This window comes from Dromaius novaehollandiae, chromosome 21 (genome assembly GCF_036370855.1).
Source record: "Dromaius novaehollandiae isolate bDroNov1 chromosome 21, bDroNov1.hap1, whole genome shotgun sequence".
Lineage (NCBI taxonomy): Eukaryota > Metazoa > Chordata > Aves > Casuariiformes > Dromaiidae > Dromaius > Dromaius novaehollandiae.
This window is the reverse complement of record NC_088118.1, coordinates 8,572,107-8,594,790: the sequence shown is the minus strand read 5'-3', so window position 1 is coordinate 8,594,790 and position 22,684 is coordinate 8,572,107. Positions and strand designations below refer to the sequence as shown.

At 69.2% G+C, this 22,684-nt stretch overlaps 1 protein-coding gene across 1 annotated transcript; it reads right to left on the bottom strand.

The window, feature by feature from the left end:
- ROBO3 (roundabout guidance receptor 3) lies at positions 1 to 22,019 on the bottom strand. Its single transcript, XM_064524072.1, has 24 exons — positions 21,872 to 22,019; positions 16,188 to 16,514; positions 14,763 to 14,920; positions 14,551 to 14,671; positions 14,337 to 14,475; positions 11,826 to 11,956; positions 11,592 to 11,716; positions 11,332 to 11,503; positions 9,058 to 9,263; positions 8,686 to 8,780; positions 8,448 to 8,624; positions 8,094 to 8,361; positions 6,689 to 6,911; positions 6,481 to 6,593; positions 4,295 to 6,401; positions 3,779 to 3,952; positions 3,660 to 3,674; positions 3,543 to 3,585; positions 3,301 to 3,461; positions 3,081 to 3,222; positions 2,792 to 2,995; positions 807 to 1,186; positions 630 to 731; positions 1 to 528 (listed from the first exon to the last, which is right to left on the bottom strand). The coding sequence occupies exons 1-24, from the start codon at positions 22,017 to 22,019 to the stop codon at positions 266 to 268; spliced, it is 5,994 nt and encodes a 1,997-aa protein (XP_064380142.1). The 3' UTR covers positions 1 to 265.
- Between the last annotated feature and the right edge of the window lie 665 nt (positions 22,020 to 22,684).

Sequence of the window (22,684 nt, the reverse complement as noted above, 5' to 3'; positions counted from 1 at the left end):
ATCCGTGTCACTCCCGAGCATCCTCATCCCTCCTGAGCATCTTCATCCTGCCCGAGCATCCTCATCCCTCCTGAGCATCTTCATCCAGCCCGAGCATCCTCATCATTCCCAAGCATCCTCATCCCTCCCGAGCATCTTCATCGCTCCAGACCATCCTCATCGCTCCAGACCATCCGCATCCCTCCCTCGCCCACCCCGCTACACCCGCTGGCTCCGCAAAAACCTATTTACAAGGGGCCAAGCTCTCCGCAAGGCCGGTCCTAAATTAAAAATCGTCCCCCCGTGGCCCCATTCCCGCCCCGGCTCGCGCCGCCCCCGGCTCCAGCGCCGTCGCCTTCATCTCGTCTCCTGCGGAGGGGAAGGAAAAGAGGGGTGAGGGCGGCGGCGGTGGGGTGCCGGCGCCCGCCCCGCGCCCCGTCACCTCGCCGCGGTCCCCCGGCGTCCGGCTGCGCCCCGAGCCGTGGCCTCGGGAGCCCGTCGAGCCGCGGGATGAGGTGAGGAAGGTGGGTTTGCCGTAGGGGACGACGTCTGCGAGGGGAAGGAGAGGGGTCGGGGCTTTGTGCGCCCGCGCCGCAGCGGGGGGAAAAAAGAAAAAAATGCCGTTTTTTTGGCTGTTTTAGCAGGGTTACCGTCAGGCTGCGGCACGGGACGGCGCTCCAGCGAGGCCGTCCCCACACAGGGGACACCGGGGTCCTCGGGCAGCGGCGGCGGCAGCGGCGGCGGCGGCAGGTCTGCGGCAGAGCAGAGGGGTGAGCGCCTTCGGCCTCGCCGAGCCGCCGCTGGGCTCTTCCTCACCCCCCGCTCACCTGCCGGCTGCTGCTCCCGCCGGTAGCGGCCGGCTTTGGCCTTCGGGCGACTTTTCGGCGCGGCGGCGGCTCCGGCGCAACCCCGGCGCTCGCTGAGGCTGGGGTCGCGCCGGGCTCGGGGCGCGGGGCCCTCGGCGCCGTCCTCGGTGCCGGTGCTGGGGCTCGGTGCCCGCGGCAGGGTGCCGGTGCCGTTTGGTGGCCTCCTGGCAAACGGGAGAGGGAGGGGAAGCCGAGGGCACAGCTGGGTCGCGGCAGCACAGCTGGATCGCGACGGCTTGGCCAGATTGTCACGGCACTGCCAGGTCAGGATGGCACAGCTGGATCGCGATGGCACAGCTGGATCGCGACGGCACAGCTGGATCGCGACGGCTTGGCCAGATTGTCACGGCACTGCCAGGTCAGGATGGCACAGCTGCTTTGCGATAGCACAGCTGGATCACGACGGCTTGGCCAGATTGCCACGGCACTGCCAGGTCAGGATGGCACAGCTGGATCGCGATGGCACAGCTGGATCGTGACGGCTTGGCCAGATTGTCACGGCACTGCCAGGTCAGGATGGCACAACTGGATCGCGATAGCACAGCTGGATCGCGACAGTTTGGCCAGATTGCCACAGCACTGCCAGGTCAGGATGGCACAGCTGGATCGCGATAGCACAGCTGGATCGCGACGGCTTGGCCAGATTGCCACAGCACTGCCAGGTCAGGATGGCACAGCTGGATCGCGACGGCACAGCTGGATCGCGACGGCTTGGCCAGATTGCCACAGCACTGCCAGGTGAGGATGGCACAGCTGGATCGCGATGGCACAGCTGGATCGCGACGGCTTGGCCAGATTGCCACAGCACTGCCAGGTGAGGATGGCACAGCTGGATCGCGATAGCACAGCTGGATTGCGACGGCTTGGCCAGATTGCCACAGCACTGCCAGGTCAGGATGGCACAGCTGGATCGCGATAGCACAGCTGGATCACGACGGCTTGGCCAGATTGTCACGGCACTGCCAGGTCAGGATGGCACAGCTGGATCGCGATAGCACAGCTGGATGACAATGGCATGGCCAGGTCAGGATGGCACAGCTGGATCGCAGAAGCACAGCTGGATGACAATGGCACTGCCAGGCTATCATGGCACAGTCCGAGATGGCACAGCTGCATCACGACTGCCCATCTGGATCACAGTAGCAATGGCAGATCATGATGGCACAGCTGTATTGGGCTGGAACAGCTGGAAGGCATTGGCACGGCCAGATTGGGGCACAGCTGGGCTGTGACATAACAGCTGGATACTGCCAGACGGTGATAGCACAGCTGGATCACGATGGCACTGGCAGAAACTGGCAATGGCACTGGCAGGTCATGATGGCACAGCTGGTTTGTAATGGTAGAACAGGACCATGACAGCACAGCTGGATCATGATGGCACAGCTGGATCAGGACTGGACAGCTGGATGGCAATAGCACTTCCAGGTCCTGATGACACAGCTGGATAATAATAATGCAACTGTATGGAAATAGGGCAGCTGGTCATGTTGGCACAGCTGGATCAAGGCAACACAGCTGGATTGCAATGGCATGGCCCGATTGCAGCTGCACATCTGGATGGCAGAGCCAATGCCTCACTGCGAGGACGCAGCTGGGTCATGATTGCACATCTGGATCACAATAGTAATGCTTCATTCTAATAGCACAGCTGGATTGCGATAGGACTGCCGGGTCGCCATGGCTCTGCCCGACCGTGGCGGCACAGCTGGATCACGTCAGCTCTGCCGCATCCCGATGGCACGGCCAGATGGGGGGGGACACGTCCGGGCTGCGATGGCAAGCCCGGACCCCCCCCCCACGGCACAGCCGGCTCACGCTGCCATGCCCACACCGCAACCGCACAGTCGGACCGCGCGGGCACAGCCGGACCGCCCCGGCACAGCCGGATCGCCCCGGCACGGCCGCGCCGCCACCCTCCCGCCGCGGCACCCCGCCTCTCCTACCGGGGCAGCCGGCGGCCGTCGAAGTCGCGGAGCCGGGGGATGCGGTCGGCGGCGCGGGGCGAGGGCGTCAGCGTGGCGGCGGACCGGCACCCGCAGGAGCCGGCGGGCGAGGGGGTGCCGGGCGGCGAGCCTTCCTCCCCGGCGGCGTCTCCGGCCACGTAGCCGCGCTCGGGCAGCGGCGGGCACCAGTCCTCCGGCCCCGAGCTGCGCGGGGGGGCAGCGGCACGGGGCGGGCGCTGCGGCGGGCACCGTGCCCCCCCCCCCCCGCAGCCCATTGCCCTGCACTCACCTTCCAGCCAGCTCTTCCTCCTCCTCCTCCTCCTCCTCCTCCTCGTACTGGCTCAGCTCGCTGGCCGAGGGCGGCGGGGGCAGCAGCTCGGGCCAGTTGAGCACCGGCGGCGGCACCGCTTTCCCCATCGCTTTGCCCGTCGCTGCGGAGAGGAGGCACGTGGGGGACGTGGGGGGGTCGGGGCGACCCCCCCCCCCCCCAGCCCCGACGCCCCCCCTACCGTGATGGGGCCGGGCGAAGGGCCTGGCGGCGGCCCCGAATTTCTCCCACGCCGCCGCCTCGCCGTCGCGGCAGCTCTCGGCGGCCGCATCCGGGCGCCGGGCGCCGGGCGCCGGCCACGAATCCGCCAGCCAGGGATAAGCGCCGGCGGCGATGCCGGGCCTGCAAGGAGACTCCGGTGGGCGCGGGGACGGCGGGCGGCGGGGGGGACGGCGGCGGCGGCGGGGGGGGCCGCGGCGTTACCTGGGGCCGCGGCGCGCGGGGCCGTCGGCGCGCGGGAAGGCGGCTGCGGGGAGACACGGAGACGGGTGAGGGCGGCGCGGCACAGCGGGCCGGGCCCACGCCGGCGGCGGGCCTCACCTGCGGGCACGTAGGCTGCGAGGAAAGGAGGAGTTTAGGCGGAAAAAAAACCCGTGGACGGCATCCCGCCGCGATCCGGTTTTGCCGGCGCTTTCCCCGCCGGCGCGCCGCCCCCCTACCCGCGAAGCGGCTCAGCTCCTTCCGCTTCTTGCGGCGCAGGTAGATCCAGGCGCCGGAGGCCGCGAGGATGACGCAGGCGGCGAGGCCGGCGAGGCCGGCGAGGAAGGCCGGACGCTTGGCCACCGCCGCCACCCGCTCCGCCAGGCTGTCCCCAGGGCCGCGTCGCGCCGGGGCTGCAACGGCGGGGGGAGACGGCGGGTGAGCGGGCGGCGCGGGGTGCACAACCGGCGCGGGTGCACAACCGGCTCGGGGTGCACAACTGGCATGGGGTGCACAACCGGCGCGGGATGCACAGCCAGCAGGGACTGCACAACCGGCATGGGGTGCACAACCGGCGCGGGTGCACAACCGGCTCAGGGTGCACAACCAGCAGGGATTGCACAACCGGCATGGGGTGCACAACCGGCACGGGGTGCACAATCGGCTTGGGATGCACAACCGGCTCGGGATGCACAGCCAGCAGGGATTGCACAACCGGCACGGGGCGCACAACCAGCATGGGGCGCACAACCAGCACAGGTGCACAACTGGCTTGGGATGCACAACCAGCACGGGGTGCACAATCGGCTCAAGGTGCACAACCGGCTCGGGGTGCACAACCGGCAGGGATTGCACAACTGGCACGGGGTGCACAACCGGCATGGGGCGCACAATCGGCTCAAGGTGCAGAACCGGCTCGGGGTGCATGGCCAGCATGGATTGCACAACCGGCACGGGGTGCACAATCGGCTCAAGGTGCACAACCGGCACGGGGTGCACAACCGGCTTAGGATGCACAACCAGCAGGGATTGCACAGCTGGCACGGGGTGCACAACCGGCATGGGGTGCGTGGCCAGTATGGATTGCACAACCGGCATGGGGTGCACAACCGGCAGGGATGGCACAACAGGCACAAGATGCACAGCCGGCACGGGATGCATATCCAGCACAGATTGCACATCTGGCACAAGACGCACAGTGGACATGGACTGCACAACCAGTATGGGATGCACAACCGGCACAGGGTGCACAACCGGCTCGGGGTGCACAACTGGCATGGGGTGCACAACCAGCGTGGGGTGCACAACCGGCTCGGGGTGCACAACTGGCATGGGGTGCACAACCGGCACGGGGTGCACAATCGGCTCGGGTGCACAATCGGCGCGGGTGCACAACCGGCTTGGGGTGCACAACTGGCAGGGATTGCACAACTGGCATGGGGTGCACAACCGGCACGGGGTGCACAACCGGCGCGGGTGCACAACCGGCTCGGGGTGCACAACCGGCGCGGGGTGCACAACCGGCTCGGGATGCACAACCGGCTCGGGATGCACAACCAGCAGGGATTGCACAACTGGCACGGGGTGCACAACCGGCACGGGGTGCACAATCGGCTCAAGGTGCACAGCTGGCTCGGGGTGCATCACCAGCACGGATTGCACATCTGGCACAGGGTGCACAACAGGCACGAGATGCACAACCAGCACGGGGTGCACAGCTGGCACAGGGTGCACAACTGGCTCAGGATGCACAACCAGCAGGGACTGCACAACTGGCATGGGGTGCACAACCGGCACGGGGTGCACAACCGGCTTAGGATGCACAACCAGCAGGGATTGCACAGCTGGCACAGGGTGCACAACCGGCACGGGGTGCATGGCCAGCATGGATTGCACAACCGGCATGGGATGCACAACCAGCACAGGGTGCACAACCAGCAGGGATTGCACAACTGGCATGGGGTGCACAACTGGCACGGGGCGCACAACCGGCACCGGGTGCACAATCGGCTCGGGATGCATAACCAGCAGGGATTGCACAACCGGCATGGGGTGCACAACCGGAACAGGGTGCACAATCGGCTCAAGGTGCAGAACCGGCTCGGGGTGCATGGCCAGCATGGATTGCGCAACCGGCACGGGGTGCACAACCGGCTTAGGATGCACAACCAGCAGGGATTGCACAGCTGGCACGGGGTGCACAACCGGCACGGGGTGCATGGCCAGCATGGATTGCACAACCGGCATGGGGTGCACAACCGGCAGGGATTGCACAACAGGCACAAGATGCACAGCCGGCACGGGATGCATATCCAGCACAGATTGCACATCTGGCACAAGACGCACAATGGACATGGACTGCACAACCAGTATGGGATGCACAACCGGCACAGGGTGCACAACCGGCTCGGGGTGCATCGCCAGCATGGATTGCACAACCGGCACGGGGTGCACAACCGGCTCAGGATGCACAACCAGCAGGGACTGCACAACAGGCACGAGATGCACAATCGGCATGAGATGCACAACCAGCACAGGGGGCACAACCGGCATAGGGTGCACAGCCAGCACAGACTGCACAACCGGCATGGATTGCACAACCGGCCCGGATGGCACAACCGGCCCGGACGGCACAACGGGCAGGCGCTTGCCGTCCAGCGGCGCGGGGAAGGGTCCGGCCGGCCACTCACCGATGCGGATGGGGACGGGCGGGCTGCGGACGCCGACGCCGGCGCCGGTGGCGGCGGCCACCTGGGCGCGGTAGGGCACGCCGGGCACCAGCCCGCGCAGCACCGCCGCCAGCGCCGTGCCCTCCACGCTGGCGTTGAGGTCGAAGCGGCTCTCGTTGCCCAAGCACCAAATCTGCGCGGCGAAGGAGGCAGGTCACGGCGCGGCGGCGGCGGCGGCGGCGGCGGCACCGGCGCGGCGGCCCCGGCCTTACCCGGTAATCGCGGATGACGCCGTTCTGCTCGGCGGCCGGCGGCGGCTCCCACGAGATGCTGACGCCGTCACCCAGCGGGGCCACGCGGACGGCTCGCGGCGGGGCGCTGGGCGCTGCAAGGCGGGCGGCGACGGGGGGGGGGCTCAGCGCCGGCGGGGGGCTCGGCGGCGCCGGGGGGATGGCCGCGACCCGCCGCCGAGCCACCCACCTGCCTCGGGCGTGCGGACGGAGCGGACGGCGCTTTCGGCGCCCCGCAGCCCCTCGGGCACCGGTCGGACCTTGATTTCGTACTCCCGGCCCGGGCGCAGCTCGGCGAGCAGGGCGCCCCGCTGCCCGCCGCCCGCCACCTCCCGCGCCTCCCAGGCGCCCGCGTCGCCGCGCCGCCGGTACAGCACCCGGTAGCCCCGCAGCAGCGCCGCCGGGCCCTCCACCTGCGGGAAGAGGCGGGCGTCGCCCCGCCGTCCCCGTCCCCGTCGCCCCGTCGCCATCGCCATCGCCCCATTGCCGTGTCCAGCACCCCATCGTCGTCCCCATCACCCCGCCATCGCCATCCCCATCGCCCCATCGCCGTCCCCATCGCCCCATCGTCATCCCCATCATCCCGCCATCATCCCCATCACCCCATCGTCGTCCCCGTCACCCCATTGTCGTCCCCATCACCCCGCTGTCGCCATCCCCATCGCCCCATCGTCATTGCCATCACCCCATTGCCATCCCCGTCACCCCGCCATCACCATCCCCATCGCCCCATCGTCATCCCCATCACCCTGCCATCATCCCCATCACCCCATCACTGTCCCTGTCACCCCATTGTTGTCCCCATCACCCCATTGTCGTCCCCATCACCCCATTGCCATCCCCATCACCCCATCGTCATCGCCATCACCCTGCTGTCGCCATCCCCATCACCCCATTGCTGTCTCCATCACCCCATTGTCATCTCCATCGCCCTGCTGCCGTCCCCATCACCCCATCGTCGTCCCCATCACCCCATCGCCATCCCCATCACCCCACCGTCATCGCCATCACGCCGTTGCCATCCCCATCACCCCGCCGTCATCATCCCCATCGCCCCGCCGCCGTCCCCATCACCCCATCGTCATCACCATCGCCCCGCCGCCGTCCCCATCACCCCATCGTCGTTCCCATCACCCCATCGTTCTCCCCATCACCCCATCGTCGTCCCCACCACCCCGCCGTCGCCATCCCCATCACCCCACCGTCATCACCATCACCCCGTTGCCATCCCCATCACCCCGCCGTCACCATCCCCATCGCCCCATCGTTGTCCCCATCACCCCGCCGTCGCCATCCCCATCGCCCCATCACCGTCCCCATTGCCCCATCATCATCGCCATCGCCCCGTTGCCATCCCCATCGCCCCATCGCCATCCCCATCGCCCCATCGTTGTCCCCATCACCCCGCCATCGCCATCGCCATCGCCCCATCGCCATCGCCATCGCCCCATCGCCATCCCCATCACCCCACCGTCACCATCCCCATCACCCCGCCATCGCCATCCCCATCACCCCATCGCCATCCCCATCGCCCCATCGCCATCGCCATCGCCCCATCGCCATCGCCATCGCCCCGCCGCCGTCCCCGCGCTCACGGTCCAGGCGAGGCGGACGGCGCCGGGCGGCAGGACGAGGGGCTCCTGCAGGCGCACGGCCAGGCGGGCGGCGGGCGAAGGCGGGGGGCTGGCGGGGGGCCGGCGGGTGCGGACGGGCTCCGAGGCGGCGCTGGGGTCGCTGAGGCCGAAGGCGTTCACCGCCCGCACCAGGAACAGGTAGACGGTGCCGGGCTCCAGGCCGCTCACCGTGTGCGCCGGGGCCTTGACGTCGGCCGCCACCGTGCGCCAGGCGCTGCCGGCGGACTGGCTGCCGGAGAGGGGAGCGGGGCAGGGATGGAGGCGTCGCGCCCGGCTCCGAATCCCGACGCCCGCCCGCTCCGGGCCGGCCGGTACCTGAAAGCCTCCACGACGTAGGAGGTGACGGCGGCGTCGGCGTCGGCGTCGCTCTGCCGGCCGCTTTCCCACGCCAGCGTGACGCTGCTCTCGGTGACGCTGGTGACGCGGGGCGCCGAGGGGGGGCCGGGCGGCACGCCGGGCTCCGGCGACGCCGCGCCTGCGGGCGCCGAGCGCCTTAGCGTCCCCACCGCCACCACCGCGGACCCCGTCGCTGTCACCCCCCCCCCCCCCCCGCCGCCGCTCACCTTCCTGCACCCGCAGGGCCCCGCTCCAGCGCGTCTCGCCCGCCGAGCTGGCCGCCACGCACACGTACTGCCCCGAGTCCGACACCTGCCGCGCGCCCGCGGCGAGAAACGCTCAGCCCCCTGCAAAAACGCCTCCCCTCCCGGCGCTCCCTTTTTTGGCCTTTTTTCCCCCCCGTGGGTGCTCCGCCCGCCAGCCCGCCCCGGGGCGCAGGGACCCCCCGGCCCTGCCGCCCAATTCACGCCGTAAACTCCGCTTTGGGGGTTTTTCCCCCCCGCCCGGCGGGAGACGGACCGCGCCGCGCCGGCACCCGACCGCGCCGTAGCACCCGGCCCGTTCCGGGGACGCGTCTTGGGGGGCTCACGCGGAGGCCGGTGACGCGCAGGGTGCCGTTCTCCAGCAGGCTGGCGCGGGGCTCGGCGCCCGCCAGCGCCCGCCCGTCCTTGAGCCAGCGGACGCGGGGCAGGGGGTTGCCGGCGGCGCGGCACGGCAGCAGCGCCGTGGCGGCCGCCGGCAGCGTCTGGTTGCCGGGGCCCCGGTGGATGACGGGCGGCAGGCGCTCGGCGGCGGCTGCGGGGGGAGAGGCGCCGTCACCCGGGGCCCCGGGGCGAGGGGGAGGAAGAGGAGGGGGAGGAAGGCAGGCATCGCCCCGCGGGGATGCCCCGAGCGAGGCAGCGCTGGTTTTTCCCCGTGCCACTCAGCCTCGCTGCGATGGGGAGGAAGAGGAGGAAGGAGAAGGGGAAGGGAAGGGGAAGGGGAAGGGGAAGGGGAAGGGGAAGGGGAAGAGGAAGGGAAGGGGAAGAGGAAGAGGAAGAGGAAGGGGAAGGGAAGGGGAAGGGAAAGAGGAAGGGGAAGGGGAAGGGGAAGGGGAAGGGGAAGGGGAAGGGGAAGAGGAAGGGAAAGAGGAAGGGAAGGGGAAGGGAAGGGGAAGAGGAAGAGGAAGGGGAAGGGGAAGGGGAAGGGGAAGGGGAAGGGGAAGGGGAAGGGGAAGGGGAAGAGGAAGGGGAAGGGGAAGGGGAAGGGAAAGAGGAAGAGGAAGGGGAAGGGGAAGGGGAAGAGGAAGAGGAAGAGGAAGGGGAAGAGGAAGGGGAAGGGGAAGGGGAAGGGGAAGAGGAAGGGGAAGGGGAAGGGGAAGAGGAAGGGAAAGAGGAAGGGGAAGGGGAAGAGGAAGGGGAAGGGGAAGGGGAAGGGGAAGGGAAGGGGAAGGGGAAGAGGAAGGGAAGGGGAAGAGGAAGAGGAAGGGGAAGGGGAAGGGGAAGGGGAAGGGGAAGGGGAAGGGAAAGAGGAAGAGGAAGGGGGAAGGGGAAGGGGAAGGGGAAGGGGAAGGGGAAGGGGAAGAGGAAGAGGAAGGGGAAGGGGAAGGGGAAGGGGAAGGGGAAGGGGAAGGGGAAGGGGAAGGGGAAGAGGAAGGGGAAGGGGAAGGGGAAGGGAAAGAGGAAGAGGAAGGGGAAGGGGAAGGGGAAGAGGAAGAGGAAGAGGAAGGGGAAGGGGAAGGGAAAGAGGAAGGGGAAGGGGAAGGGGAAGGGGAAGAGGAAGGGGAAGAGGAAGAGGAAGGGGAAGGGGAAGGGGAAGAGGAAGGGAAAGGAAGGAAGGGAAGGGGAAGGGGAAGAGGAAGAGGAAGGGGAAGGGGAAGGGGAAGGGGAAGAGGAAGGGGAAGGGGAAGGGGAAGAGGAAGAGGAAGGGGAAGGGGAAGGGGAAGGGGAAGGGGAAGAGGAAGAGGAAGGGGAAGGGGAAGAGGAAGAGGAAGAGGAAGGGGAAGGGGAAGGGGAAGGGAAAGAGGAAGGGGAAGGGGAAGGGGAAGGGGAAGGGGAAGGGGAAGGGGAAGAGGAAGGGAAAGAGGAAGGGGAAGGGGAAGGGGAAGAGGAAGAGGAAGGGGAAGGGGAAGGGGAAGGGGAAGGGGAAGGGGAAGGGGAAGGGGAAGGGGAAGGGGAAGAGGAAGAGGAAGAGGAAGAGGAAGAGGAAGAGGAAGAGGAAGGGATCACCCCATGGAGATGCTCTGAGTGAGGCAGCACTGATTTTTCCCGTGCCACTCGGCCTCGCTGCAATGGGGAGGAAGAGGAGGAAGGAGAAGGGGAAGGGGAAGGGGAAGGGGAAGGGGAAGGAGAAGGGGAAGGGGAAGGGGAAGGGGAAGGGGAAGGGGAAGGGGAAGGGGAAGGGGAAGGGGAAGGGGAAGGGGAAGGGGAAGGAGAAGGGGAAGGGGAAGGGGAAGGGGAAGGGGAAGAGGAAGGGGAAGGGGAAGAGGAAGAGGAAGGGGAAGAGGAAGAGGAAGAGATCACCCCATGGAGATGCTCCAAGTGAGGCAGCACTGGTTTTTCCCACACCACCCGGCCTCGCTGCATTGGGAGGAAGAGGAGGAAGAGGAAGGGATCGTCCCGTGGGGATGCCCCGAGTGAGGCAGCACTGATTTTTCCCGCACCACCCGGCCTCGCCGCCATGGGGAGGAAGAGGAGGAGGAAGAAGGAAGAGATGAAGGAAGAGATGGCCGAGACCGAAGGCCCCAAGCGAGGCAGCACTGATTTTTTCCCGCGCCACCCGGCCTCGCCGCCGTGGGGAGGAAGAGGAGGAAGAGGAAGGCATCGCCCCGCGGGAACGCCCCGAGTGAGGCGGCGCTGATTTTCCCCCCTCGCCGCCCACCTACCGTCCTCCACCTCCAGCAGCGCCTTGGCCACGACGCTGCCGGCCACGCTGACGGCCTGGCACGTGTAGTACCCGGCGTCGGCCGCCCGCACCGCCGCGATGGTCATCTCGCCGCTGGGGGCCACCGCGAAGCGGCCCGCCGGCTGCGGGGGCTGGCTGGGGAACAGCAGGATCTGGCGGGAGAGACGGAGCGGGGAAAGAAAAAGCTTCGGAAAAAGGCGGGAAAGGCGGACGCGGCGCCGGCGAGCCGCGCCGTCCTACCTGGCTGCCTTCCTTCTGCCAAAACACGGCCGGCGGCGGGTTGCCCTGGGTCTCGCACTGGAAAGTCGCCGTCCGGCCCCGGGCCACGATCTGGTCGCGGGGCCCCGTCACCAGCCGCGGGGGGACTGGAGGGGGGGGAAAAAGGGGGGAAGAGAAGCGCGGCGGCGGAGGGAAAGGCGTGAGCGGCGGGGCGGCGGGGCCGGGGGCGGCGGCGGCGGGGCGGCGGGTCCTCACCGTGCACGCTGAGGGCGGCCGAGGCCTCGGCCCGGCCCACGCTGTTCTCGGCCACGCAGGTGTAGGTGCCCTCGTCCGCCGCCGTCACCCGGCTGATGCGCAGCGCGGCGTTGTCGTCCCGCACCTCCCACCTGCGGCGAGAGAGGCCCCGCGAGCCCCCAGCGCCGGCCCCGCGTCCCGGCACGGAGGTCGGCACGGGGCGGGGATGCCGGCGCCGGGGGAGGCTGCCGGCACGCGGCAAGGATGCCGGATACGGCACGGATGCTGGATGCAGCAAGGATGCTGGCACAAGGATGCTGGATACAGCACGGATGCTGGCACAAGGATGCTGGATACAGCAAGGAAGCTGGATACAGCACGGATGCTGGCACAAGGATGCCGGATACAGCAAGGATGCTGGATGCAGCAAGGATGCTGGCACAAGGATGCTGGATACAGCAAGGATGCTGGATACAGCAAGGATGCTGGCACAAGGATGCCGGCTACGGCACGGATGCCGGATGCGGCAGGGATGCTGGCACAAGGATGCCAGATGCAGCAAGGATGCTGGCACAAGGATGCCGGATACAGCAAGGATGCTGGATGCAGCAAGGATGCTGGATACAGCAAGGATGCTGGATGCAGCAAGGATGCTGGCACAAGGATGCCGGATACGGCACAGATGCCGGATGCGGCAGGGATGCTGGCACAAGGATGCCAGATGCAGCAAGGATGCTGGCACAAGGATGCTGGATGCAGCCCAGATGCTGGATGCAGCAAGGATGCTGGATACAGCAAGGATGCTGGATACGGCAAGGATGCTGGATGCAGCAAGGATGCTGGCACAAGGATGCTGGATACAGCAAGGAAGCTGGATACAGCACGGATGCTGGCACAAGGATGCCGGATACAGCAAGGATGCTGGATGCAGCAAGGATGCTGGATACAGCAAGGATGCTGGATGCAGCAAGGATGCTGGATGCAGCAAGGATGCTGGCACAAGGATGCCAGATGCAGCAAGGATGCTGGATGCAGCAAGGATGCTGGATGCAGCAAGGATGCTGGATACGGCAAGGATGCTGGCACAAGGATGCCGGATACAGCAAGGATGCTGGATGCAGCAAGGATGCTGGCACAAGGATGCTGGATGCAGCAAGGATGCTGGATGCAGCAAGGATGCTGGATACAGCAAGGATGCTGGATACAGCACGGATGCTGGCACAAGGATGCCGGATACAGCACAGATGCTGGCACAAGGATGCCGGATACAGCAAGGATGCTGGATGCAGCAAGGATGCTGGCACAAGGATGCTGGATACAGCAAGGAAGCTGGATGCAGCATGGATGCCAGATGCAGCAAGGATGCTGGATACAGCAAGGATGCTGGATGCAGCCCGGATGCTGGCACAAGGATGCCGGATACAGCACGGATGCCAGATGCAGCAAGGATGCTGGATACAGCCCAGATGCCAGCACGCAGCAAGGATGCCAGATGCAGCACGGATGCCAGATGCAGCAAGGATGCTGGATACAGCCCAGATGCCAGCACGCAGCAAGGATGCCGGATGCAGCCCGGATGCTGGCACGCAGCAAAGGTGCCGAACATGGCACACATGCTGGATGCAGTAAGGATGCCGGCACTTGGCAAAGATGCCAGCACCAGGTGAGGATGCCGGATGCAGCGCGGATACTGCATGCAGCGAGGATGCCAGCACGTGGCAAGGATGTCGGACGCAGCCCGGATGCTGGCACGCAGCGACAATGCTGAATGTGGCAGAGATGCTGGATGCAGCAAGGATGCCGGCCCTTGGCAAAGACACCGGCTGCAGCAAGGACGCCGGATGCAGCACGGATACTGCATGCAGCGAGGATGCCAACACGTGGCAAGGATGCTGGATGCAGCACGGATACTGCATGCAGCACGGATGCCAGCATGCGACAAGGATGCTGGATGCAGCACAGAGACCACATGCAGCATGGATGCCAGTGCTTGCAAGGATGCTGGATGCAGCAAGGACGCCGGATGCAGCAAGGACGCCGGATGCAGCACGGATCCTGCATGCAGCATGGATGGCAGCACGTGGCAAAGACAGCGGCTGCAGCAGGGATGCTGGATGCAGCAAGGATGCTGGATGCAGCCCGGATGCCGAGTGCAGCCCAGATGCTGGCACGCAGCACGGATGCTGGATGCAGTATGAATACTGGATGCAGCACGGATACTGCATGCAGCGAGGATGCCAGCACGTGGCAGGGATGTCGGCTGCAGCCCGGATGCTGGCACGCAGCAAAGATGCCGAACGTGGCACAGATGCTGGATGCAGCAAGGATGCCGGCACAGGACAAGGATGCTGGATGCGGCACGGATGCTGCATGCAGCGAGGATGCCAGCACCCTGCAAGGATGCCGGATGCAGCAAAGATGCTGGACGCAGCCCGGATGCCGCCCGCAGCCCGGACACCGGCTGCAACGTGGACGCCGCCACGCAGCAACCTCAGCACTGGCGTGCCCGGTGCCCGGCCCCGCTCCGCTCACCTTCCCGGCGGCAGCTCGCCGTCCTCCCTGCGCCAGCGGACGGCGGGCGGCGGATCGCCCCGGGCCTCGCAGGCGAACTCCGCCGTGGCCTCGGCCAGCACCGCCCGGGCGAGCGGCCGCTTGCTGAAGACGGGACGCTCTGCGGGGAGGCCACCGTGAGCCCACGCCGCCGTCGTGACCCCCCCAAAACAATCCCAAGCCCGTCCCCACGCACCGAGGACCACCAGCTCGGCCGGCTCGCTGGCCCGCTCGCCCGCCACGTTGGTGGCCACGCAGACGTAGGCGCCGGCGTCGCTCTTGCGGGTGCTGGCCATCATCAGCTTCCCGCCGCGCATCTGCCGGGAAGCGGAGCCGGGATGACGGCCGGGTCGGGAGGCTCGGGATAAGCTGGGGGGGGGGGGGGGGACGCGGATCCGGCCGCCTCACCGTGAGCCGCTCGTCCTCGTCGCCGAGACGGGCGCCGTCCTTCTTCCAGGAGACGCTGGGCTCGGGGTGCCCGCGGGGCGGCACGCACTCCAGCACGGCCGGCTCGCCCGCCGCCACCACCACGGCACCGGGCGCCTGGCGGAAATCCTCCCGCAGCACTGCGGATTCCCCAGCTGGAATTCCCCACGGAGACCCCCGGCCTCCGCCTCCCCGTCTGGGAAACGGCTACGCTCCCCCCCGACCTTCCCGCGGTGGATTTTGGGGCAAGAAGAGGCCGTTTGTGGTTCGGGAGCCCATCCGAATTCCCTGATGGAGACCCCCGAAGTGGGATGGGGAGGACGGGGTGGTCCCCAAAGGGGGATGGGGAGGACGGGGTGGCCCCCGAAGTGGGATGGGGCGGATGGCGTGGTCCCTGAAGTGAGATGGGGAGGACGGGGTGGTCCCCGAAGTGGGATGGGGAGGACGGGGTGGCCCCCAAAGTGAGATGGGGAGGACGGGGTGGTCCCCGAAGAGGGATGGGGAGGACGGGGTGGTCCCCAAAGGGGGATGGGGAGGACGGGGTGGTCCCCAAAGCGGGCTGGGGAGGACGGGGTGGTCCCCAAAGTGGGATGGGGCGGACGGGGTGGTCCCCGAAGTGGGATGGGGAGGACGGGGTGGCCCCCGAAGCGGGATGGGGAGGACGGGGTGGTCCCCAAAGCGGGCTGGGGAGGACGGGGTGGTCCCCAAAGTGGGCTGGGGAGGACGGGGTGGTCCCCAAAGCGGGCTGGGGAGGACGGGGTGGTCCCCAAAGCGGGATGGGGAGGACAAGGTGGTCCCCAAAGCGGGATGGGGAGGACGGGGTGGTCCCCGAAGCGGGATGGGGAGGACGGGGTGGCCCCCAAAGCGGGATGGGGAGGACGGGGTGGTCCCCAAAGCGGGATGGGGAGAACGGGGTGGTCCCCAAAGCGGGATGGGGAGGACGGGGAGGTCCCCGAAGCGGGATGGGGAGGACGGGGTGGTCCCTGAAGCGGGATGGGGAGGACGGGGTGGCCCCCAAAGTGGGATGGGGAGGACGGGGTGGTCCCCAAAGCGGGATGGGGAGGACGGGGTGGCCCCCAAAGTGGGCTGGGGAGGACGGGGTGGCCTCCGAAGCGGGATGGGGAGGACGGGGTGGTCCCCAAAGTGGGCTGGGGAGGACGGGGTGGCCCCCGAAGCGGGCTGGGGAGGACGGGGAGGTCCCCAAAGCGGGCTGGGGAGGACGGGGTGGCCCCCAAAGTGGGATGGGGAGGACAGGGTGGTCCCCGAAGCGGGCTGGGGAGGATGGGGTGGCCCCCAAAGCGGGATGGGGAGGACGGGGTGGCCCCCAAAGTGGGATGGGGAGGACGGGGTGGTCCCTGAAGTGGGATGGGGAGGATGGGGTGGTCTTTTCCCCCCGCGGCGACTCACCGGCCACCTCGAGGGAGGCGTTGCGGCTGGCGGCTTCGCCCAGGTAGTTGCCGGCCACGCAGACGTAGACGCCCTCGTCGGCCCGGCCGCGGCGGCCGTGGAGCACGCGGGCGAAGAAGAGGGAGCCGCCGGGGAGCAGGGTGCGGTGCGAGCGGGGCTCCTCGCGGTCGGTGGGCACCCGGGCGCCGTCGCGGTACCAGCGGACGGCGGGCGCCGGGCGGCCCTCGGCCCGGCACCGCAGCGTGGCCGCCTCGCCCCGCGGCACCAGCACGTCGGCCGGGTGCTCCACGATGCGGGGCGGCGCGTCGGCCCGCCGAGGCCCCGAGCCTGCGCCCCCGGGGTGGCCGGGGGGGGGGGGGGACAGGGGACACGACGTGGGGCCCCGGGGCTCGGTGCGGCCCTGGGCCCTTGCTTGGGGGGGAGGGAAGGGGGAGAGGGAAGGGGGGATGCTGGGGGGGAGGGAGGTGGGGAGAGGGTAGGGGGGATGCTGGGGGGGAGGGAAGGGGGAGAGGGTGGGGGGACCCTGGGATGGGGGAGAGGGAAGGGGGGACCCTTAAGTTGGGGGGGAGGGAAGGGGGAGAGGGTAGGGGGGACCCTGGGAGGGGGAGGGAAGGGGGGAGAGGGTATGGGGGACCCTGAGTGGGGAGGGAAGGGGGAGAGGGAAGGAGGGACCCTGGGGGGGGGAGGTGGGGAGAGGGTAGGGGGGATGCTGGGGGGGAGGGAAGGGGGAGAGGGAAGGGGGGATGCTGGGGGGGAGGGAGGTGGGGAGAGGGTAGGGGGGATGCTGGGGGGGAGGGAAGTGGGGAGAGGGTAGGGGGGATGCTGGGGGGGGAGGGAAGTGGGGAGAGGGTAGGGGGGATGCTGGGGGGGAGGAGGTGGGGAGAGGGTAGGGGGGATGCTGGAGGGGGGAGAGGGAATGGTGGGACCCTTAAGTTGGGGGGGAGGGAAGGGGGAGAGGGAAGGGGGACCCTGGGATGGGGGAGAGGGAAATGGGGATCCTTAAGTTGGGGGGGGAAGGAAGGGGGAGAGGGTAGGGGGGACCCTGGGGGGGGGAGGGAAGGGGGTAAAGGGTAGGGGGGATGCTGGGGGGGGAGAGGGAAGGGGGGACCCTGGGGGGGGAGGTGGGGAGAGGGTAGGGGGGATGCTGGGGGGGAGGGAAGGGGGAGAGGGAAGGGGGGACCCTGGGGGGGGGAGGTGGGGAGAGGGTAGGGGGGATGCTGGGGGGGAGGGAAGGGGGAGAGGGAAGGGGGGACCCTGGGGGGAGGAGGTGGGGAGAGGGTAGAGGGGATGCTGGGGGGGAGGGAAGGGGGAGAGGGAAGGGGGGACCCTGGGGGGGGGAGGTGGGGAGAGGGTAGGGGGGATGCTGGGGGGGAGGGAAGGGGGAGAGGGAAGGGGGGACCCTGGGGGGAGGAGGTGGGGAGAGGGTAGGGGGGATGCTGGGGGGGGAGGGAAGGGGGGAGAGGGTAGGGGGGATGCTGGGGGGGGAGAGGGAATGAGGGGACCCTTAAGTTGGGGGGGAGGGAAGGGAGAGAGGGAAGGCGGCACCCTGGGATGGGGGGGAGGGAAGGGGGGACCCTTAAGTTGGGGGGGAGGGAAGGGGGAGAGGGTAGGGAGGACCCTGGAATGGGGGGAGGGAAGTGGGGAGAGGGTATGGGGGACCCTGGGGGGGAAGAGCGAATGGGGGGACCCTTGAGTTGGGGGGGAGGGAAGGGGGAGAGGGAAGGAGGGACCCTGGGGGGGAGGAAGTGGGGAGAGGGTAGGGGGGACCCTGGGCGGGGAGAGGGAAGGGGGAGAGGGAAGGGGGGACCCTGGAGGGGGAAGAGGGAAAGGAGGGACCCTGGGGGGGGAGGGAAGGGGGGGAGAGGGAAAGGGGGACCCTGGGGTGGGAGGGGGAAGGGAAGAGGGTGCCTACTCGGGGGAGAGGGAAGGGGAGGACCTTGGGGGGAGGGAAGGGGGGAGAGGGTAGGGGGGACCCTGGGGGGGAGAGGGAAGGGGGTCGCTGGGGTGGTGGGGAGGGAAGTGGGGAGAGGGAACGGCGGGACCTGGGGGGAGGGAAGAGGGGCCCAAAGCGGGGGAGGCGGGAAGGGGGAGAGGGAAGGGGGAACCCAGGGGTGGGAGGAGAAGGAAGGGGGTCCCTGGGGTGGGGAGAGGGAAGGGGGGCCCCAAGGTGGGGGGAGGGGAGGGGAGACCTTGGGACAGGGGTGGGGGGCAAAGGGGGGACCCTGGGGTCCAGCTCACCCCTCCCCCAGGATTTATCCCCCACTCCCACCTGGGGAGGGGTCCAGCCCTTCCCAGGGGATTTACCCCCTTCCCGGGGGGGGGACAGGACAACAACCCCCCCCCCCAGCATCCCGGCTCAGGAGAAATCCAAGGGGCTCATGAGGGAGACAGCAAAAGGGCATCATGTCCCCAGGGCCACCCACATCACGGTCCATCCTGTCCCCAGGGCCACCCACGGCAGGGTCCATCGTGTCCCCAGGGCCACCCATGTCACAGCCCATCCTGTCCCCAGAGCCACCCATGTCACAGCCCATCGTGTCCCCAGGGCCACCCACGGCAGGGTCCATCCTGTCCCCAGGGCCACCCATGTCACAGCCCATCGTGTCCCCAGGGCCACCCACAGCAGGGTCCATCGTGTCCCCAGGGCCACCCATGTCACAGCCCATCCTGTCCCCAGGGCCACCCACGACAGGGTCCATCGTGTCCCCAGGGCCACCCATGTCACAGCCCATCGTGTCCCCAGGGCCACCCACAGCAGGGTCCATCGTGTCCCCAGGGCCACCCATGTCACAGCCCATCCTGTCCCCAGGGCCACCCACGACAGGGTCCATCCTGTCCCCAGGGCCACCCATGTCACAGCCCATCGTGTCCCCAGGGCCACCCATGTCACAGCCCATCCTGTCCCCAGGGCCACCCACGGCAGGGTCCATCGTGTCCCCAGGGCCACCCATGTCACAGCCCATCCTGTCCCCAGGGCCACCCACGACAGGGTCCATCGTGTCCCCAGGGCCACCCATGTCACAGCCCATCATGTCCCCAGAGCCACCCACGGCAGGGTCCATCGTGTCCCCAGGGCCACCCATGTCACAGCCCATCGTGTCCCCAGAGCCACCCATGTCACAGCCCATCGTGTCCCCAGGGCCACCCACAGCAGGGTCCATCATGTCCCCAGGGCCACCCATGTCACAGCCCATCGTGTCCCCAGGGCCACCCACAGCCTGTGTCCCCGCGCTGGCCCTGCAGTTCGGCCAGCAGTCACCGAGCGTCACTGTTGTCACAGGCACCGGCCGCCAGCTGCACCCACGTGTGCGCCCAGCCCTGCACGCACACGCGTGTGCAAGCCCGCCCAGGCCCACGCGTGTGCACCCAAACCCCCCCAGTCCCTTTCCCGGCGCAGCCCCCCCAGCACCCAAAAAAAGCCGCTGCCGTCCTGCCCCAAAGCCCCTGCTCCCCCCGCCCGAGCCCCCATTTCCCAGCCCAGCTCCCCCACATCAGGGTGCAGGTGGCCGCGGGGACGGCGTGGGGACAGCGGAGCCCCCCCCCCCGTCACCCCCCGGCACCGCGGGGCGCTCGGCGGCTCATTAAACAAGCGCCGGGCGCAGCACGGGGAAGCTCACGCCGGCGGGAGACGCGGCGGGCCGCGCGCCCGTCCCCAGCGGGTCACCGGCCCCCCCCCGGCTTCTCCCCACCTCGCTGGGGCCCCCCCAAAATTTGGGGCCTGGCGGGGATGGAGAGGGCGGCCAGGGTGTCTGGGCCGCCAGGGATGCGGTTGCCATGGAGGCGGCAGCCTGGGGATGCGGGTGGTACCCGGGATGCTCCGAGCGGGATGCTCCGAGCGGCCCCATCCCGGCGGCTTAATCGGGATGAGCAGGAGAGGCCCCTCCGGCCCCGAGGCCCCTCTGCCGGGGTGGACGGGGACAAGCGGGGAGGTTTGGGGGGCTCTGACCCCCCCCCCATGATCCAGCACCTAAATTTGGGGTAAAATTCAGGCTCGGAGGGACCCGACGAGCTCCACGAGCGCTCAAAACGCGGCCGCCGAGTTGATCCGTCCCCCCCCTTGGCGGCTCTCGGCACTAGCAGGGGGGTCCCCGGCTTCCCCCCCCCCGCAAAAAAAAGCAGGGTGTGGGGAGGGCGAGGGTGTTAGGGGATCACCCCACTGCTGGGGTCACCCCTGTCCCCATGCGGCAGTGGGACCCTCCCTGCTCTGGCGGGGGGACCCTGCGCACCCCGAAAGCGGCATGGGGAGATGGGGCTGGGCTCGATGCGGGGCTGCCCCACGGCTGGGGAACGTGAGGCTGGGCTCGATGTGGGGCTGCCCCACGGCTCGGGAACCCGGAGCATTCTCAGGCGCGGGGTTGCTCTCAGCTTGGAAAGACGGGGCTGGACCCGACGTGGGGCTGCCCCACGGCTCGGAAAGACACAGCTGGAGCCGACGTGGGGCTGCCCCACAGCTCGGAGACCCGGGGCTGGACCCGACATGGGGCTGCCCCACGGCTCAGAAAGACGGAGCTGGACCCGGCTCAGAAAGACAGGGATGGACCTGGTTCGGAGACCCGGGACTGGACTCGACGTGGGGCTGCCCCATGGCTCGGGAAGACGGAGCTGGACCCGGCTCGGGAGGATGGGGCAGGACCCGACGCGGGGCTGCCCCACGGCTCGGGAAGACGGAGCTGGACCCGACGTGGGGCTGCCCCACGGCTCGGAAACACGGAGCTGGACCCGGTTCGGGAAGACGGGGATGGACCTGGCTCGGAGACCCGGGACTGGACCCGACATGGGGCTGCCCCACGGCTCAGAAACCCAGGGCTGGACCCGACTCGGAAAGACGGAGCTGGACCCGACGTGGGGCAGCCCCCCGGCTCGGAAAGACACAGCTGGACCCGACGTGGGGCTGCCCCACGGCTCGGAGACCCGGGGCTGGACCCGGCTCAGCAACACGGGGCTGGACCCGGCTCGGAAAGACGGGGATGGACCCGGTTCGGAGACGCGGGGCAGGACCCGACGTGGGGCTGCCCCACGGCTCAGAAAGACGGAGACGGACCTGACTCGGGAAGACGGAGCTGGACCCGACGTGGGGCTGCCCCACGGCTCAGAAGCCTGGAGCTGGACCCGGCTCAGGAAGACGGAGCTGGACCCGGCTCGGAGACCCGGGACTAGACCCGACATGAGGCTGCCCCATGGCTCAGAAACCCAGGGCTGGACCCGACTGGGGAAGACGGAGCTGGACCCGACGTGGGGCTGCCCCACGGCTCAGGAACACGGATCCGGACCCGGCTCGGGGAGACGAAGCCGGGCCGGGCTCGGGAGGAGGGGGCAGGACCCGACGCGGGGCTGCCCCACGGCTCGGAAACACGGAGCTGGACCCGACTCGGAACGACGGAGCTGGACCCGGCTCGGAGACCCGGGACTAGACCCGACGTGGGGCTGCCCCACGGCTCGGAGACCCGGGGCTGGACCCGGCTCGGAAAGACGGGGATGGACCCGGTTCGGAGACGCGGGGCAGGACCCGACGTGGGGCTGCCCCCCGGCTCAGGAACCCGAGGCTGGACCCGAGGTGGGGCTGCCCCACGGCTCAGAAACACGGATCCGGACCCGGTTCGGGGAGACGAAGCCGGGCCGGGCTCGGGAGGAGGGGGCAGGACCCGAGGCGGCGGCTGCCCCGGGCTGGGAGCCCCGGCGCGTACCGGCGGGCGCGGAGAGGTTGCGCAGGTCGAGGGCTCCGCGGGTGCCGTCGAGGCCGGGCAGCGGCTCGGAGGAGTTGGGCGGCTCGGCCGCCAGCGAGTCGGCGAAGAGGTTCATCTGCAGCAGCGTCTTGAGCAGGTAGCGCAGCATCGCGGTGCCGCTGCCGCCGCCGCCGCCGCCGCCGCCCCGCGCTGCTCCCCGCGCCCGCCCGGCCCGACCCGGCCCTGCCCGCGGCACCGCCCCCGGGGCCGGCAGCGAGGGGGCGGGGAGGGGGGGGGGAGCGGGGAGGTGGTGGTCCTGCGGGGTGGGGGTAACTCCTGGGGGGGTGGGGGGGCTCTAGGGAGGTGGGTGGGGGGCGGCCTTGGGGGTTGGGGGGCTGGGGTGATGCTAGGGAGGTGGGTGGGGGGCACCCTTGGGGGTTGGGGGGCTGGGGGGACAGTGGGGGGGTCACTTTTGGGGGCTGGGGGGATGCTAGGGAGGTGGGTGGGGGGCAGCCTTGGGGGTTGGGGGGCTGGGGAGACCATAGGGAGGGAGGTGGGGGGCACCTTTGGGGGCTGGGGGGATGCTAGGGAGGTGGGTGGGGGGCACCCTTGGGGGGTTGGGGGGCTGGGGGGATGCTAGGGAGGTGGGTGGGGGGCACCTTGGGGGGTTATGGGGCTGGGGGATGCTAGGGAGGTGGGTGGGGGGCACCCTTTGGGGGTTAGGGGGCTGGGGGACCCTAGGGAGGGAGGTGGGGGGCACCCTTGGGGGTTGGGGTGCTGGGGGGATGCTAGGGAGGGAGGTGGGGGGCACCCTTGGGGCTGGGGGGATGCTAG